The 17,537-nt window shown below is 45.3% G+C and overlaps 2 protein-coding genes across 2 annotated transcripts in view; one reads left to right on the forward strand and one right to left on the reverse strand.

Annotated features, from left to right (window-relative positions):
• CYSTM1 (cysteine rich transmembrane module containing 1) overlaps window positions 1-15,320 on the forward strand; it is a 78,342-nt gene extending 63,022 nt beyond the window's left edge. The window contains exon 4 of the mRNA XM_042936936.1: window positions 14,832-15,320. Within this exon, the coding sequence (XP_042792870.1) occupies window positions 14,832-14,938 (107 nt within the window). The 3' untranslated portion in view covers window positions 14,939-15,320. The remainder of the gene's footprint in view (window positions 1-14,831) is intronic.
• Window positions 15,321-15,949: 629 nt separating this feature from the next.
• The window catches only part of PFDN1 (prefoldin subunit 1), a 72,015-nt gene continuing 70,427 nt past the window's right edge, over window positions 15,950-17,537 (reverse strand). The window contains exon 4 of the mRNA XM_042936984.1: window positions 15,950-16,797. Coding sequence (XP_042792918.1) covers window positions 16,714-16,797 — 84 coding nt within the window. The 3' untranslated portion in view covers window positions 15,950-16,713. The remainder of the gene's footprint in view (window positions 16,798-17,537) is intronic.

Here is a 17,537-nt window from a genome sequence, read left to right on the forward strand (position 1 = left end):
TTTCACTTAGCAGAGTACCCTCTAGGTCCATCCATGTTGTTGCAAATGACTAGATCTCATCTTTTTTTTTTTTTTTTAATTTTTTTTTAACGTTTTATTTATTTTTGAGACAGAGAGAGACAGAGCATGAACGGGGGAGGGGAAGAGAGAGGGAGACACAGAATGTGAACAGGCTCCAGGCTCTGAGCCATCAGCCCAGAGCCCGACGCGGGGCTCGAACTCACGGACCGCGAGATCGTGACCTGAGCCGAAGTCGGATGCCCAACCGACTGAGCCACCCAGGCGCCCCTCATCCTTTTTTTTTTTTGTGGCTAAATACACACACACACACACACACACACACACACAAATATATATGTATGTATATAGGGATATATATATAAAATATCCATCCCATATCTTCTTTATCCACTCATCTATTGATGGACAGTTGGGACTGCTTCCATCTTGGCTATTATAAATTATGTTGCAATAAACATAGGGGTGCATGTTATCTCTTCAAATTAGTTTTTGGTTTCTTTGGGTAAATACCCAGTGGTAACTGGATCATACTAGAATTCTTTTTTAAAGAAATTGCTTTTAAGTTTATCCATTTTTAGAGAGACAGAATGTGAGCAGGGTAGGGGCAGAGAGAATCCCAAGCAGCCCAGCTTTGCGCTGTCAGTGCAGAGCCTGACGCAGATCTCGAACCCATGAAACTGTGATACCATGACCTGAGCCTAAATCCAGAATCGTATGCTTAATTGAGTCACCCAGGCGCCCCTTTTTTAAGTCTTTTTGAGGAACCTCCATACGGTTTTTCACAGTGGCTGCATCAATTTACCTTCTACCAGCAAGGCACAAGGATTCCATTCTTTCCACCTCCTCACCAGCATTTGTCATTTTTTGCCTTTTTGATTCTAGCTATTCTTACAGGTGTAAGGTGCTTTGTCATTGTGGGTTTGATTTTCATTTTTCTGATGATTAGTGATGTTGAGCATTTTTTCATGTGTCTGTATGTCTTTAGGAAAATGTCTATTCAGGTCCTCTGCCCATTTTTTTTTAATTTATTTTTTTATTAGCATATAGTGCAACAATGATTTCAGGAGTAGATTCCTTAATGCCCCTTACCCATTTAGCCCATCCCCTCTCCCACAACCCCTCCAGTAACCCTCTTGTTTCTTCTCCATATTTAAGAGTCTCTTATATTTTGTCCCCCCTGTTTTTATATTATTTTTGCTTCCCTTCCCTTGTGTTCATCTGTTTTGTCTCTTAAAGTCCTCATATGAGTGAAGTCATATATTTGTCTTTCTCTAATTTTGCTTAGCATAATACCCTCCAGTTCCATCCACGTAATTGCAAATGGCAAGATTTCATTCTTTTTGGTTGCTGAGTAATAACTCCACTGTATATATATACCACATCTTCATAACTCCATTGTATATATATACCACATCTTCATTATCCATTTATCCATTGATGGACATTTGGGCTCCTTCCATACTTGGGCTATTGCTGATAGTGCTGCTATAAACATTGGGGTGCATGTGTCCCTTCAAAACAGTATACCTGTATCCCTTGGATAAATACCTAGTAGTGCAAATTGCTGGGTCGTAGCGTAGTTCTATTTTTAATTTTTTCAGGAAGCTCCATACTGTTTTACAGAGTGGCTGCACCCAGTTTGTATTCCCACCAGCAGCGCAAAATAAGTCCTCTTTCTCCACATCCTTGCCTGGGGTGTCTGTCAGAGGGCCCGACACATAGATAACCAAGCATATGATATCCATGCTTCAGGGAGGCCCTTCTTTTCTAATACAAATCTTTTCAAAATAAACTTTACATGCAACTCTGGTATGGAAAATAGAATGGTTTGTTGATGGTTTCCTTCACTGTGCAAAAGGTGGTTTTTTTGGTGTGGTCCCAGTACTTTAATTTTGCTTTTGTTTCTTCCCTTGCCTCAGGAGGCATACCAAAAAAAATGTTGCTAAGGCCACTGTCAAAGAGATTACTGCCTGTGTTTTCCTGTAGTTTTATGATTTCATGTCTCACATTGAGGTCTTTAATCTGTTTTGAGTTCATTTTTGTTTATGGTGTAAGGACTCGTCAGTTTCATTCTTCTGCATGTTGCTGTCCAGTTTTCTCAGCACCATTCGCTGAGGAGAATGTCTTTTTTTCATTGTATATTCTTGCCTCCTTTGTTGTAAATTAATTGACCATATATGTGTGGGTTTATATCTGAGCTCTCTATTCTGTTCCATTGATCTCTGTGTCTGTTTTTGTGTCAGTACTATATCATTTATTTTACTATATAGCTTTGTGTAGTAGATCTTGAAATCTAGGATTTTATGTCCAGCTCTTTCTCCAGGCTGCTCTGGCTATTTGAGATCTCTGTGGTTCCATACAAATTTTAGTATTATTGTAGTTATGTGAAAAATGTTGCTGGTATTTATATAGGGACAGCATTGGATCTGTACATTGCTTTGGATGATAAAGGCTTTTTTAAAAAGATTTTTTAAAGTAATCTCTATACCCAACATGGAGCCCAAACCTACAACCCTGAGATCAGGAGTTGCACACCCCACTTGACTGAGCCAGCCAGGCACCCCTGGATAGCATGGACATTTTAACAAAAGTAATTTTTCTATTGCATGAACATGGAATATCTCTTTGTGTTGTCTTCAGTTTCTTTCATCAGTGTTTATTAGTTTTCAGAGTATAGGTCTTTCACTACCTTGCTTAGGTTTATTCCTAGGTATTTTATTCAGTATTTTACTATTTTACCTTACCTGATTACTAGTGACCGTAACATAAAAATAAAAATTTTTGGTGATTTACAGATCCTGTGATTTTTTTTTTTCTATTGGTTTGTCTTATTGGTTTATAGGGAATCTCTAAATATTCCACACACTAATATTTGTCACTTTGACAGGCTTGCCAATATCTTCTCCCTATCTACCTTAGTCTTTTTTACTTTTCTAGTATGAAAGTTTAAGAGAAATTTTAATGTTTGCTTAGTTTTGAGAGAGAGACAGAGTATGAGTGGGGGGAGGGGCAGAAAGAGAGAGAGACAGAATCTGAAACAGGCTCCAGGCTCCGAGCTGTCAGCACAGAGTCCAACGCAGGGCTAGAACTCACAGACTGCAAGAAAAAGTCGGATGCTCAACTGACTGAGCCACCCAGGTGCCCCTCTAGTATGAAAGTTTTTAAATGTCATGTTTATCAGTCTTTCCCTTATGCTTTGTGTTGGGTCTTTGAAATATCGTTTTCTATTCCAAGATCACAAAGACAAGCATATTACCTTCTAATTTTTTTTCACATAGTCTTTAGTTGACTTAATTTTAGTTTTGATCATGGTGTTGGTTAGAGTTCTGGTTTTCTTCTTTTAGTTCCAACATCATTAGGTCATCCTTTCCCCACTGATCTGAAATAAGATTGGTCATATACTAAGTTTCCCTATATGAACAAGCTAGAATCAGAATGGTTTGGTCCAATAAGCATCTTTCCTACCCTTAGCACATATGTACATACACCCCTTTTTCCTCTTCAGAATTTGCTTGGCTATTCGTGGCCTTTTACTCTTTAATCTGGATTCTAGGATGAATGTGTCAATTTCTATAGAGAAGTAACATGTTTGGCTTTAACTGGAAGAGTATGTAAGTTACAGAATAATTGGGAGAAGAGTTGACATATTTATAGTACTAACTTCCTATCATAAACATGGTATCTCTCCCTTTAGTTGTTTTTATGTCCTCCAGTAAAATCGTACAATTTTCATCACATAGCTTTTGCATAGCCTTATGTTGGCTTTTAAAATTGGATTTTTTTCTGAGGTACATTAGTTTTAATGGATTTTTTTGATTGTGGATGGATTCTTTTTAAGAAAATATTACATTTCTGGTGAAAATAATTTCTACACTCCAGTAGGGTCATAGATGAGAAGATTCTAACCCAGTTTTATCACAGCATTGCCTTGGGGCACTTTCTTTTCTTTTTTTTAATTTTAATTTGTTTAAGTTTTTAATTTACATCCAAGTTAGCATATAGTGCAACAATGATTTCAGGAGTAGATTCCTTAATGCTCCTTACCCATTTAGCCCCTCCCTCCTCCCACAACCCACTTTATTTTTATTTTTAAATTTTATTTTTTTCTTAAGTAATCTCTATGCCCAACTTGCGGCTCAAACTCAACCTCAAGGTCATTAGTCACTTGCTCTACCAATTGAGCCAGCCAGACACCCCCCACCCTGTTTGGGACACTTTAAACTGTGGGAGGAGGAGTTCTTCAATACACACCATGCATACTCCTGGGGAACCACCACCAGTCTACAAGGAGCAACATTCATTCATTCACTAAATGCTGACCATTTCCATTGTGTTAGGTAATTGACCACACAGAAGAGACCCCCTCCCTGCCATCATGGAGCTTCTTTCCATTCTAGGAAAGGAACCAGACATTAAATAATCCCCCAGGTAATACTTAATATTCTTCTTTCCTACAAAGAGAAGATACATACTGCCATGAAAACATAAAGGGGGGGGGGAGTGCTTCTTGAATAGTTTGGGAGAGATCTGAAAGACAAATAGGTGTTAATAGGCAAAATGGTTGTACAAAGAGCAGGTGCAGAGGCCCAGTGGCAGGAGAGAACATGACTCATTTTGAGAAATCAGAAGAGGAAATCAGCATGGCAGAAAACAGTGGGATGTTGGGGACAGATGAGAAACAGGCAAGACCAAGACAAGGGGCTCCTAATCCCAGTTAAACATTTTAGTTTTTGTTCTGTGAGAGGTGGGAAGCCACTGAAGGGTGTTAAAGGGATGACATGACCAAACTGGCCATTTTTAAGAGATCCCTTTGGCTTCCATATATAGAATGATTTGGACAGGGCATAGGTTCATATGAATGCATCTGAGACATTTGGAAGTAAAATCAAGAGGAGGTGGTGATGGATTGGATATAGGGATTGAAGGAGAAAGGCACAGTCAGGGATGACTCCTAAGCTTCTGAGGAACTGGATGCCTAGGGTTTGTGGATGTTGGGAACAAAAGAAAGGCACTCTAATTGGGAGGAAGAAAACCACATTGGGCTCTGAACATGTTGGGTTAGATGGAGGTGTCAAGACGTCAATGAGACATTCCAGTGGAGATGTCAGGTAAGCAGCTGCATACCCCTGGACCTTAGAGGAGAGGTTGGGCTGGATATAGCGCCATGGAAAGCACTGGCATGTTGGTGGTAATAGGAGCTGTGGGCGTGAATGAGATCAAGGTGGGTAGGGAAAAGAGGTGGCAGTGGAGGACTGAGCTTTAAGGAAAACTAGCTTGGACCTATACGTGTTGAAACCTACAAAGGAGTCAGATCTGGAAAACCAGGAGAATGGGGTGTCCTTGAAGTAGAGAAGAATGTGTATTAAGAGAAAGGAAGTGATGAGTTACCATCAAATGTCACTGGAAGGTCCGGTAAGGTAAGAATTCACGGATGTCCAGGGCACCTGTGGTGGCTCAGTCAGTTGAGCGTCCAGCTCTTGAATTTGGCTCAAGTCATGATCCCAGAGATGTGCGACTGAGCCCCTTGCCAGGCTCTGTGCTGAACGTGGAGCCTGGTTGAGATTCTTATTCTCTCTCTCTCTCTCTCTGTCTCTCTCTCCCCCCTCCACCTCTGCCCATTTCCCCCCACTGGCATGTTCTCTCTCCAAAAAAAAAACAACCAAAAACCCACTTGGACTTAGTCATACTATTGTCGCTGAGGGGTGGGGTGGGTTTCTCTCTAGTTCCTATTCTTTGAAGGACACCAACAGGGAAAGACAGGACTGCTAGGACCAGTGAACAGGGTTCCTTGGGTATGGAGGAAGGTGGATATTTGTGTAAGCCTGAAAAAGAGGAGTCCAGAGGTACAAAGAACCAGCATGAAGGCTTGGAACCCCAGCCACACTGGAAGCAGTAAAATTTCATGCAGTAAGACATCAAGTTCTAGAAATGCCAGGCACCATGTAAGCAGGTCAGGCTACTGACAGAGGAAACCTTGCTCCTCAAGCAAATTGGGGTGTTTGTCAGAGGGTCCAACACATAGATAACCAAGCATATGACATCCATGCTTCAGAGAGGCCCTTCTTTTCTAATACAGATCTTTTTTTTTTTTTCATTGCCTCCCAAGTTTGAGGAATCTAATACAGATCTTTTGAAAAGAAACGTTACAAGCAATTCTAGTATGGAAAATAGAATCTGTTCAATTGCTATTGAGGCGAGGAGGCACTTCCTGCCTTTTTATGGGATCCCAAGGACCTGAGGAATAGATTTGAAAGCCTTTGGTCTTTCCAGGTTTTCCAGTATATTTGGCAAAGGGAGATTTAGTTTGGGTGGGTTTTGCCCTGGAATGTCCCTCTGCGATACTGCCTTGCAAATAAAATCATCAGTGTGTAACTGCTAGTATATTTGTTAAGTTCTGGTGGGTACTTGATTTAAGGATAGCATTCCATTGTATAGAGATACCATTTTATTCACCTCTTGATGGACATTTGGGTTATTTCCACTTTTTGGTAATTGCAAATTTATGTACAGGTTTTTGTATGAACATAAGATTTCATTTCTCTAAGGTAAATACCTACAAATGGAATTTCTGGATCATATGATTAAGTGTATGTTTAACTTTAAACTGCTACAGTTTTTGTGTGACCGGGTTTTCTTTTCTCAAAGGTGAATAACCAGCAGTGGAATTTCTGGATCATATGATTAAGTGTATGTTTAACTTTAAACAGCTACTATTTTTCAGAGTGGCTGTATCATTTTGCATTTCCATCAGCAATAACTGACAGTTCGAGTTGCTCTGTATCCTAGCCAGTACTTGATGGTGTATTTTTTTTTTTTTTAAGCCATTCTCATAGGTGTACAGTGGTATTTCATTGTGGCTTTAATTTGCATTTGTTAAAAGGCTAATGATGTTTTCATGTACTTAAATGCCCTCCTTCTATCCTCTTTGGTGAAGTATTGGGAGTCCTTTGGCCACTTCTAAATGGAGCTGTTTTATTACTGTGGAGTGTTTTTCAAGAGTCTTTAGATAAAGTAAATATAAGTCTTCTGTGGGATTGTATTTGCAAGTATTTTTTTCCCAGTCTGTGGCTTGTCTTTTCATCCCTTCAAGTGTCTTCCACAGAGAAAAAGGCTTTAATTTTGATGAAATCCAATTTTTCATTTTTTCTTCTTTTGTAGAGCATGCTTTTGGCATCAGGTCTGAGAAGTCTCCCTATCTCTGGTCATGAAGATTGTCTTCTGTTTTCTTCTAGTGTTTGGTTTTATGTTTTACATTTAGATCTGTGATCCATTTTGGATTCTTATATAAAATGTGAGGTTTAAAATGTTTTTCATGCTAGCTTTTTCATCATTTGTTTGAAAAGACTGTCCTTTCTCCATTGAATTGCTTTTGCATATTTGTCATAAATTGACTGGCCATGTTTATGTGGGTCTGTTACTGTCCTCTCTCCTGTTCCCTTGATCTTTGTGTCATTCCCTTTGCCAATACCCTGTCTTGACTACTGTAGCTTGATATTCAACCTTAAGGTAGTCTAACTCCTCCAACTTTGTCAAAATTGTTTTAGTTATTCTAGTTCTTTGGCCTTTCTACAAATTTTAGAATCAGTTTTAAAAAGGTGTGGTGGGATTTTTTTTTTTTTTTTTATTACAATTGCATTAAATCTTTAGATCGTTACAGGGCCTGATGAGTATTTAAATGAGATTGCATGGGGTGGCTTGGGTAGCTAAGTGTGTGACTCTTGATTTCACTTGAGGTCATGATCTCACACAGTTTGATAGATGGAGCCCCACATCCAACTCTTGTGCTTGGAGCCTGCTTGGGATTCTCTCTCTGAAAATAAACTTAAAAAAATTTTTTTAAGGATATTGCTTGCTCTTAGGTGCTATATAACCTTTAATGACATAAGGCAGCCTCGTCCTTCATTAGCTGTGTGGTGATTATTCCAGAGTTAAAGCCCTGGGTTATGATTGATTATAGTAGTGTCTTCTGAAGTCTGGCAGTAAATGAGGTGTGGTCTACATAATAGTGGATAGGAATGGCTAGGAAAAGACAACCAGAACATTGAAGGGCTTGGGCAGGTCAGCCATCATCATTCACAACTTGATCTTTGTAGACCTCTTCCCCTGTTCATGCCCATGGTTCTCCTGGTACAGACTTTTAGTGGAAGAGTGGGGTGCCAAGGAATCGGCTGTTGCTTGTGTTGTCATCCTGTTTACTCCTTCCCATTAGAGACCTTCAGTCCCCTCCCCAGTTTCTTGGCTGTCTTCAGAAAAAAGAAAAGCTCAGGCTTCCCAACTCCTAGTCTTTTAAATGTGTACATCCTTTCCTCCTTGACCATCATTTCATATTGTTTCATATCCTGTTCTTCTGTGGACCTTTGTGTCTCCATTGTCTTAATGACAGCCACAGACTCCTCCTATCTAACAGGCAAATGCTCAAATGTACTAATGAAATGTTTCCAAATATTGCACCCTCTCTGTCTCTGAGGGGTCTTAACAGCTGAGGTGTTAGTGTTCTGCCTCCCTAGCCCCCGGGCATATACACAGCCCCTTGCCTCTTCTCTGGCCATTTCCCCTTTTCTTTGAGCAGCTGTGCTTTGCAGTGACTGCCAGTGTCCCTGCTTTTGTCTTCCTGTGATGACTTGGGGACACACACACACACATATCCCAATGTGAATGTGGATTGGTTGGAGGAGCCCCTGCTTGCACAGAGACCCAGAATAAGAAAACCTAGATTTCCGGTGATTTCTTCCATAGGACGTCATCTTATTGTGGCTCCTACGTAAGTCCTCTTCCCTCTTTAGCTTGATGCCAGGCCCTGGGCCAAGCACTTTATTTGCTTATGTTTTTGTCAGAAAACCTAGACTCTTAGATACTACTGCCCCCTCCCCCATTTTGCAAGTGAGAAGACTGGGACGCAGAGAACACAACCAGTCAGCGGCAGCTTCAGGACTGGAACTTGGTCATTGCCCCTCTGGAACCCATGTACACAGCCACCGTCCTTAGAGAACAGTCATCTCTCCTTACCCACCCCCTGGAAGCACCTCCCTCTGCGCCAGCACACCCGCTTGCTGCCTGCCTGCCTGGGGACTGCAAACTCAAGTGTGAAGAAGGTCCCTGAAATTCACTCTGCCTCCTAGTCAGTCAACTGCTGACCATGTCGTTCTGAAGTAGTGGACTCGACTATCTTGGGGACACACTCTGGAACAGGGCAAGGACTAGATCTTGCTCTCCCAACACAGACCGTGGATTTTTGAGGGAGAGCAGGGCCCAAAGAAAGGCCTTTCACCCCTCCATACACAGCCACATTTCAGGTCACTTGGAGCCAGGCTTCCTATCTGATTTGAAGTGAGCCTGATACACAAAGGAGGCAGGAAGGCCGGGGGAGAGGCCATGACCTGCCTTTCATTCATTCTGTGACCTCAGTCAAGTTACTTCCCTTCTTTGAGCTCAGCACTCTTTTGCCACAAAATAACTGGCCAACCTGATCCCTAAGGGTCAGTGGCCCCAGCAGGTCCAGCCCAAGGATAAGGCCACAGGAGGTGGTGGCACTGCAGTCCTACTTGTCAGACGGGCACAATGTGTCCAAATGTGCTTGTTTTTGTGGTTTATGGAAAAAAATTTTTTTATCAGGTCTGTGGTTTATGCAACTGATAGGGAGGTGGACAGGGCTAGCATGCTGGCCTGGTGACTGAGCCACAGGGGGTTGGGGGCTTGGAGGACTGGGGCTCCTTAGACCCTTGTCACTCAGAAGGTTCCATCTTGGTTTTGTCTAGCAACTGCTTCCTTCACAGGATGGTGGCAAGTGCACTTCTGAGATCTCCAAACACCCGCCTTCATGGAGGTCAGCAGGCTCTCTCACCTTGTTGTACCAATCCACATACACACCTGGCACTCGATGCCTAAAGAATGATGGATGATCGGCCTCATGGGCACTTGGATGGCAGTCAGTAGCTACATGGGTGGGTGGGTGAACTGGTTGCAGTTGTCTCCCATACCAAAGCACCTGGCGTGGGTATCCTGGAAGACTTAATTTCACAGACAGAGCTGCCAGAATTAGAGGCGCAGGAGGAGGAGGAGGCGTGAGGAGCAGAGAGGGCCGAGAGGCCTGGGGACGTCATGAGCTTAGCCCAGCAAAGACAGCTGCTATTGCAGAGCCTAAGCCAGGTCTGGCCGTACCAGACCCACATCCTGCCTGTGGAGGAAGACGAAAATAGGCATTTTCCCAACCTTTCCTGCTTTTAACCTTGACACGCCAATGAAAACTGTACCCCCTCATTTGCCTTCACCATTTCTAATCACCCTTCACCCATCACCATTCCCCTCAGCATACGTACCTGGGCTCTGAGAGCAGGTGGCACAGTGGTAGTGCCTTTGAGACATCTTTTCTCACCCGTGCATCCCTGTGTGCCAAGTAATAAATAATCTTGCTGCACATGCACATCCAAGGAAAGGTGTAATGAGTCCTCAGCAAATTGTGTGCTTTCCTCTCTGCCGCTTACAAGGAACAGGATCCATCCCTATGGCTATCTTGAGACTTTTGCTCATTGCTAAATTGCTTAAAGATTTTGGTGTGAGCAGTAGGAGGGCTCTTCTGGCATCGTCTGATACCTCCTGGGAGACTGGCTGCCTTCTGTTGGTCTAGATTCTCAAGATTGGGCAAGGGCAGCTGAGCACAGACTACAGGCTTCCTGCCTCTGGCAAAGCCACCATCTCTGCTGAGGGCACTTCCTGGGAGCTCCAGTGGCCATGGTAGTCTCAGTGGTTGAGGAGCAGTCCTGGATGTCCATCAGTGATGTGGGCTGTGAGGCCAGGGGGCAGCCTCCTAGTTGCTGGAGTGTTAAAAGGCCCAGACATGAGAACTCTCTGGGACACCCCAGTCTTTTTGTTTGCTTCTCCTTATGAGCTCTCCCAGGTTAGGACTGTTTACAGATGCACACACAAAAAGGGAGGGCCTAATAAGACTGTATCACCAATTCAAAGCGCTTGATTAATCATTTAAAATGTCTGGGCTGTGCTAAGTGAAGGTTTCAGATTCCAGGACAGGGGTGATTGAGGAATTGGGAGCCTTTAGCTGAGAAGGCCTCTGCTCAAATTTCTTGCAGGTCTTCTCTGCCATGGCCCTTCTGCCTGGCCCTCCACATGCCCACTGCTGCCCAGAAGTAGGTTTCTGAGTAGCACGTGAATGGCCCCACGAGGCTTGTACAATACAGTAGTCCCAAACTTGGGACTGCTGGTTGGCGAGTCTGGTGACTCTGGAAAAGACCCCAGGGCTTGGTGGGCAAGTTGTTGGACATGGGGGGCTGCAGGCATGCTTCCAGGTGTCTTCCATCTGTCTTCAACTGCTTTTGGCACTGAGTCAAGAAAGGTTGGTGGGAGACTTTCCTAGAAGCTACTCAGTTCCTTCCAAAGACACCTTGCACCCAAGACTAACCTAGGCCTTTCTGATGTATTCTGGGTCTTGGGGTCACACCTGTGTGCATGTACACCCCTCCCTGCACATTCCACCAACCCCCTTCACTACCATCAAGCACACAGCACTTCTGGACTTGGATTCAGGTGGCAAAGCTCTGAGTAGCTGCTCCTCATTGAGGGTCATTGCCAAAGGGCTATCGGGGAGTAAGAGAAGCTGGTGAGGGGAACCCCTAGGGCTAGGGAGGAGGTAGGAGTTTGGTGGCATTGGCAGGGAGATACCAAATGCAAGTGGGGAGGGTTGGCCTTTTAGCTGAGGTGAATATAAGCCAGTCCATAAGGCCCTGCCTGCATCCGTCAGAAAAAGGTAGAGCCCAGCCCCTGGCCCCAGGCTGGCCCCAGGGCAGGCATATGATCTGTAAGCAGCAGCTCAATCTGAGCGGCACCTACAGGCACCAGAACCTGCCTCCCAACCTGAGCAGACTGCTGAACTGCCTGGAAGGGCAATGTTCCAGTTGGTCCAGGAGTTGCAGAGACGGTACAGTTTCTCTGTACTGTTCCTCCAGCTTCCTCTAATGTTTAACATCTTGTGTAACCATGGTGCTGCCCCCTTTTTATACCCTGCTTGCCAGGAGAGGCCAGTTGCCAGGGGGGTATGAACACCTGTGTTGGAATCATCTTTGACACAGCTCCTGCCTGGTGACCAGCACTGTCAGTGATGCTTCAGTGCACACAAGTCCCCTGGCTTCAAGTACCTAGGGAGTTGGGCAGAGTGGGCTGCATACTAGCTGGCCAGTCATCCAGGGCAGTGTAGGAGCTCCCGGGCAGATGGATCCACTGAGGGGCAGAGTAGCGGAAGAGCAGTAAGGCCCCCTGGGTGGGGTGGGGTGGTCCTGGGGCTGACTGGGCCATGCTGCTCAGTGCAGCAGGCAGCCTCTGGACATGCAGGACCTCACACCCGCCATGTAGGTAGGGCATCTAGGAAGATAAAGTTGTATGCCATTCCTGGACCACATGGGGGAGGGGTGCCGGGAGGAACTGTGAGGCCTCAAGGGCTTTCTCCTGGGCCACTCCAACCTCCAGACCTACTCTCCACACCCTCTTCCTCCCCCTACTTTTCCAATAGTTTGGGGTCAGAGGTTCTGTCATCAGCTAACGGCAAAGAGAAGGTCAAAAGGGTTTTGGAAGACTTGGTAATCCAGGGAATAACAGGGATTCTAACGTATGCACCAGCACCAACTGCCCCACCTGAGGTTGACACAGCCCTTTGGTTTGAAGTGTTCTGTCCTGTAGCCAGATTGATTTCTTCCCTCTATAAACACTGTGAGTATTGCCCCAGGTTTTGGAGCTTGTCATATGAAAGGAGGCTTGGCAAGGACAAACTTGACTAAACTGAAGGAGAAAGGTGTTAGAGGAAGCAAGTCCAGGACATTTATTTCCCTGATGAAGCTCTCTGGTAAAACAGGAGTAGGCACAGGGCCAAGGAAAAGCAGTGAGGAAGACAGGTGTCCCGATACCTGTATCACAGGTTTGTGAACACAGAGTGGTACTGTGTACAGAAGGCCCTTGGCACAGGTCCCAGCACAATTGTGATCTCAATAAATGGTAGTTTAAGAGAGGCTGCAGGACCTCTCACATGGCAACTGAGCTGGGTCTCAGGACTGCATTAAGCAGACTGGTTGTAAAACTGGCAGGGGAGAGGGTCCTTCTGTCCCCAGGCAGCAGAGCCAGCCCTCCAGCAGGGACAATAAATGGTAAGGAATTATTCCAGGGTGTCTGCACCTAGTTGTGTTGTTTCCCTGTCGGAAGCTGCCCACTGCAGGATCAGGGGAGGCCGGGGACTTGGGTCAGGTCATCTAGGCAGACAGCAGGTGAAAGCCGTTGCCTAGGACTTTCCTGCCGAGGTGACCCCCAGGTCCGGACTGCCCAGGCCTTTCATGGGTGGGGTGGGCTCTGACTGGTGTGAAGACTGTCCTCGAGCCCATTCAGTCCTGTGCTTATCCTGGCTTGCCAGAGGCCTGGGTTCAGACCCTGTCCCTGCCTCAGGTGATAATGTGTGCTTGAACAAGAGACTTTTCTAAGCCTTGTGTTTCTTACCGTAGGAATGATGGTATTATCTATAGTCAGGCACTACTGTTAAGACTAAATCAGGTAATGCACCTTATAAATGCGCTGTCTTCTCTTTCACCAGGCTTTCCCCGGGGCTGGGTGTTGTCTGCCAGACCTTAGAACAGTGTTGCTTGTGTTGCTGAGCCAGGTCAGATGAAAGCAGCTGACCTGAAAGTTGTGCCACAGGAGAAAGAGAGGCCTGTGGATGGCACCGCCTCAATGGGACAGCTTGGAAAAGCTCAGTACTGGGGCTCCTGGGTGGCTCAGTCAGTTATGCATCTGACTCTTGATTTCAGTTCAGGTCACGATCTCATGGTTTGGGAGTTAGAGCCCCGCATCCAGCTCTGTGCTACCAGCTTGGGATTCTCTCTCCCTCTCTCTCAAAATAAACAACCATTAAAAAAAACAAAACAAAAAAAACTCACTACTGACCTGGAGTATTGTAGCTGCTATGCCAGGCTCCAAAGAGAGGACTGGCCAAGAGAGGAGGCATAAAAATAGATAAACAAAAATAGAACTGAAAGAAGACTGCCGAAGGACCAACTTAATTTGTAAGATTCATTAACTTTGAAAAAGTTTAAAATCCTCACTGCTTATAAATGAGTTTCGCGGTGGCTGCGGTTTTGAGATTTTCCTACAAGTGGCCACAGATCCTCTGAGGCCAAGGCTGACCATCAGCCATCTTAAGCATGTGCTTACAGGAAGAGAGTGTGATTTCGGCTACAAGTCTGCGGACTGGTAAAGGGTCGTTGGGGTCCTTCAAGACCTGTGAGTTTGTTTAGCATGCAAATTTCTTAATAGAGCACTGAGCCCTGACAGGGCTCAGATTTCCAACCCCATTCTGAGAAAATCCCTCACACTTGACCAGGTCTTTACCCCTACCTCCTCCTGCTCTGTGTGAAAGTTAAGAGGCTGGGGGACATTCTGATAGCACTGCCCAGGTTTGAGAGATGAGGATTCTGGGTTATTCTTTTAAGGCCTGCAGTTCCTTTTTAGGTGATTTTTTTGGGGAAATGGCGTAGCCATATCTTAGGCACAGGACATAGTGCTGCCTGGTTTATAAACCGAGCAGGGTTAGCCAACCCTGGCTGGACAGTAATGGACACTTCTTCTTGCTCTGGCTGCCTTGCTGTGAGGCCACTTTGTTGGTTCCCTAGTACCTGTCCCTATGGGGATAAAAGTCTTTATGAAGAGGAGACAAAGTAGCTGAGGAACTAAGCCACCCTTCCTCCAGTCATCTGGTCTGGTCAGCACTGGCTCTGTAGGGCTTGTGCCAGTTCAGTCTCACCCTCTCTCTACTTCCCCTCCAGTGTATGTGGTGGAAGACCAAAGACGGGATGACCTGGGCCCATCCACCTGCCTCACAGCCTGCTGGACTGCACTCTGTTGCTGCTGTCTCTGGGACATGCTCACTTGACCTGACCAGCCCTCCGGTCCTGCCAGCTCTGCCACCGCCTTCAACAGGTGTGCCTGCCCCATCTCTTCTGATTGCTGAAATAAATGAATGACTAGCTCTGCACAGACATTTCTACCTTCAACACAGTGGGATTCTAGATTATTAGCAGGGGTTGCACTGCTGTTTAATTCAGTGACTATCTTTTTAATGTTCAAAATGCATTTCTTATTGGCCTTTCACAAATGTGCTAAATGACTTTTATTTTTTTGGCCAAAGGCTTAGTTATAAAATATATATTTATAATTTTAAAATTATACGTTCAAGGTAGTGACATGATGTAATCACACTGAATGATTTCTCTGCTAACACCCTGTATGTTTCAATAAATTGGTCTAAACCTCAACCATCTGAATTATTCCAGACAGGATACAAGCCCTGGGTGTGTACCCCAGGAGGGGTCTATTTGCCTTTTTATTCCACTGTGGGTAGGTGCTATTAGGAAGGCAGGTTCTCACCAGGCTAGCATTTTCTCCCTGGTCCTGCTCAAGAGATAAGCTCACCAAACTGTTATGTGCTTGTAACCAGAGCCTAGGAAAAGGACCTCTTGGTAACTATGGGCTGCTCCATAGGCCTTCTTTTCTGCTGTCACACGCCTCCCTCTACATACACACACACACACACCCATCTCAGCTTTGGCCACAGGGTGGCGCTGAGCTGCCATAACAGCAAGTCAATATCCGTCAGCTGGCCCTGAGAGGCTACAGCTGACAGATCTCGGCCTGCCCACCTGCACTCTGAAGCAGTGGCAGTGAGCTGCTCATAAATATTTAACTACCAGTTGTCTTTAAAACAAAACCGTATTTTGTCCATCACCTGATTACTGTGGAGTAAATGATCCCACAATAGCTGATTTCAAGCTACCAACTTGATGTGGAGTTGGGAAGAAAAGCGCAGGAATGCACCAATTTCCATCATCCAGATGCGATAGACTGTTAACCTCAAAAACAGATAATGGCCAGATTTAGTAATTAGGAAGGGACAAGTCTGAATATTTATTACCCTTGTTTTAAATAGGATTACATATTTACATAACTTGATTTTTAATAACTGGCTCTCCAGAGCCAGTACAAGCCAGCTCCAGCACACCACTGCCCCTAAGCCTCTAGGAGGCCTTAGGATTGTACTGTCCACCGGAAGACAGCCTGACTGCATTTTCGTATGGAACATGTGGGAGGAAACAGGGAAGGAATCTTTAGGCAGAATGCCACCAAGGTTCACTTAAATTCAGTTATACCCTGGTCTCCCTTCTTCCTGATCTGCATGGAAGCTCAGAAGTAGGATTTACTCAAAGGAACAGAAAGGAAAAAAAAGAACCAGGAAAGGCTTCAATGTGAAAGGAACAGAGCCAATGCTCTGGAGGGGACAGGTCAGGGAGGAGCTGAGGTTGAAAGCCTCTGGCCCTCAGTTCTCAAGAAAGGCAGACTTAGAGTGGGTGGGGGGAACAGATGCCTTTTATTGGTCTAACCAGCATAACTAGTAGGTTTGGGCAGAGCTCCCCTATCTGTCCTGGCCCCCATCTTTACTGGGTGTTCGTGACTCACCCCAGGGGAGAAGAATGTCGGGCAGGGGTGGCAGGCAGAGCCAGGATCGAAAAGGGGATCAGGGTGAAGTAGAAAACACAGGGTTACCAGATCACTCAAATACAAAGTCCATCAGGGCAGAAGAGAGGATGTTTCCCCACATGGGCCCCTCTGCCCTTGCCAGGAAGGGGGCAGGAAGCTTTGACTAGAGGTTTCCTACTGTGCCCTTCGTGCCATCAGCATCTCCCGGATGTTGTCCTCAGCTTCCTTCACACTCCGCTCCAGGTAGGATTTTTTCTGCTGCAGTATGACAAAGAAACCAGGGTTAGGGGGTATGGGCCAGGCTGGCAGATGCAGCTTTTCTGCCCAATGGTAATGGCTTCTCCTCTGTGAACAGTGACTTCCACTAGCATGTTGTCTCCTGGGGGCCTGGTACAAACACACCTGCCCAGAGTGCTCCCCTCATCCCGCCCACAGACATGAGGGAGGGAGGGGGAAGTTATTTGGTGCAGGAAGCAGAAATGCTCAGTGGAAGGCAGCTGCACTCTTCCCCCAGAAGGAAGTGAACTCAAAACAGGCGTCTCAGTACATGAAGTTATACCAGACAGACAAAGGCCAGGAAATTCCAGGACAAAGCTCCGGCCGCATAACAGACTGTCTCTCAAGGTTTTCCACAGCCCAGGCCAGGCGCCTGTAGCTGCCACTGCTGCAGAATGGACTGGGCACCCTCCGTTCTGTCCAGTCAGAGGGCAGGCTGCACGAGTGCTAAGAAGTTGTATCACACGTCTCATCGAGGCAGATGAGTCAGGATGAAATCTGCTTTTCTAATGAAACCGCTGCCTGCCAGGAATCCAGGACAGTGACACACTGAGTAAAACAGACCTTTTGGATGTTCACCTCCCTACCCCATCTGGGTCCTAAATTAAAAATCTCAACTTAGACAAAGAACTTCAACTACTTTCAGGAGCCACATCTGGGCCAGGATTACAAAAGATTAGTCAAAGGAAATGATGTCTGTACATTATTTGCCCTGTGGTCAC

Source organism: Panthera leo, chromosome A1 (assembly GCF_018350215.1).
Source record: "Panthera leo isolate Ple1 chromosome A1, P.leo_Ple1_pat1.1, whole genome shotgun sequence".
Lineage (NCBI taxonomy): Eukaryota > Metazoa > Chordata > Mammalia > Carnivora > Felidae > Panthera > Panthera leo.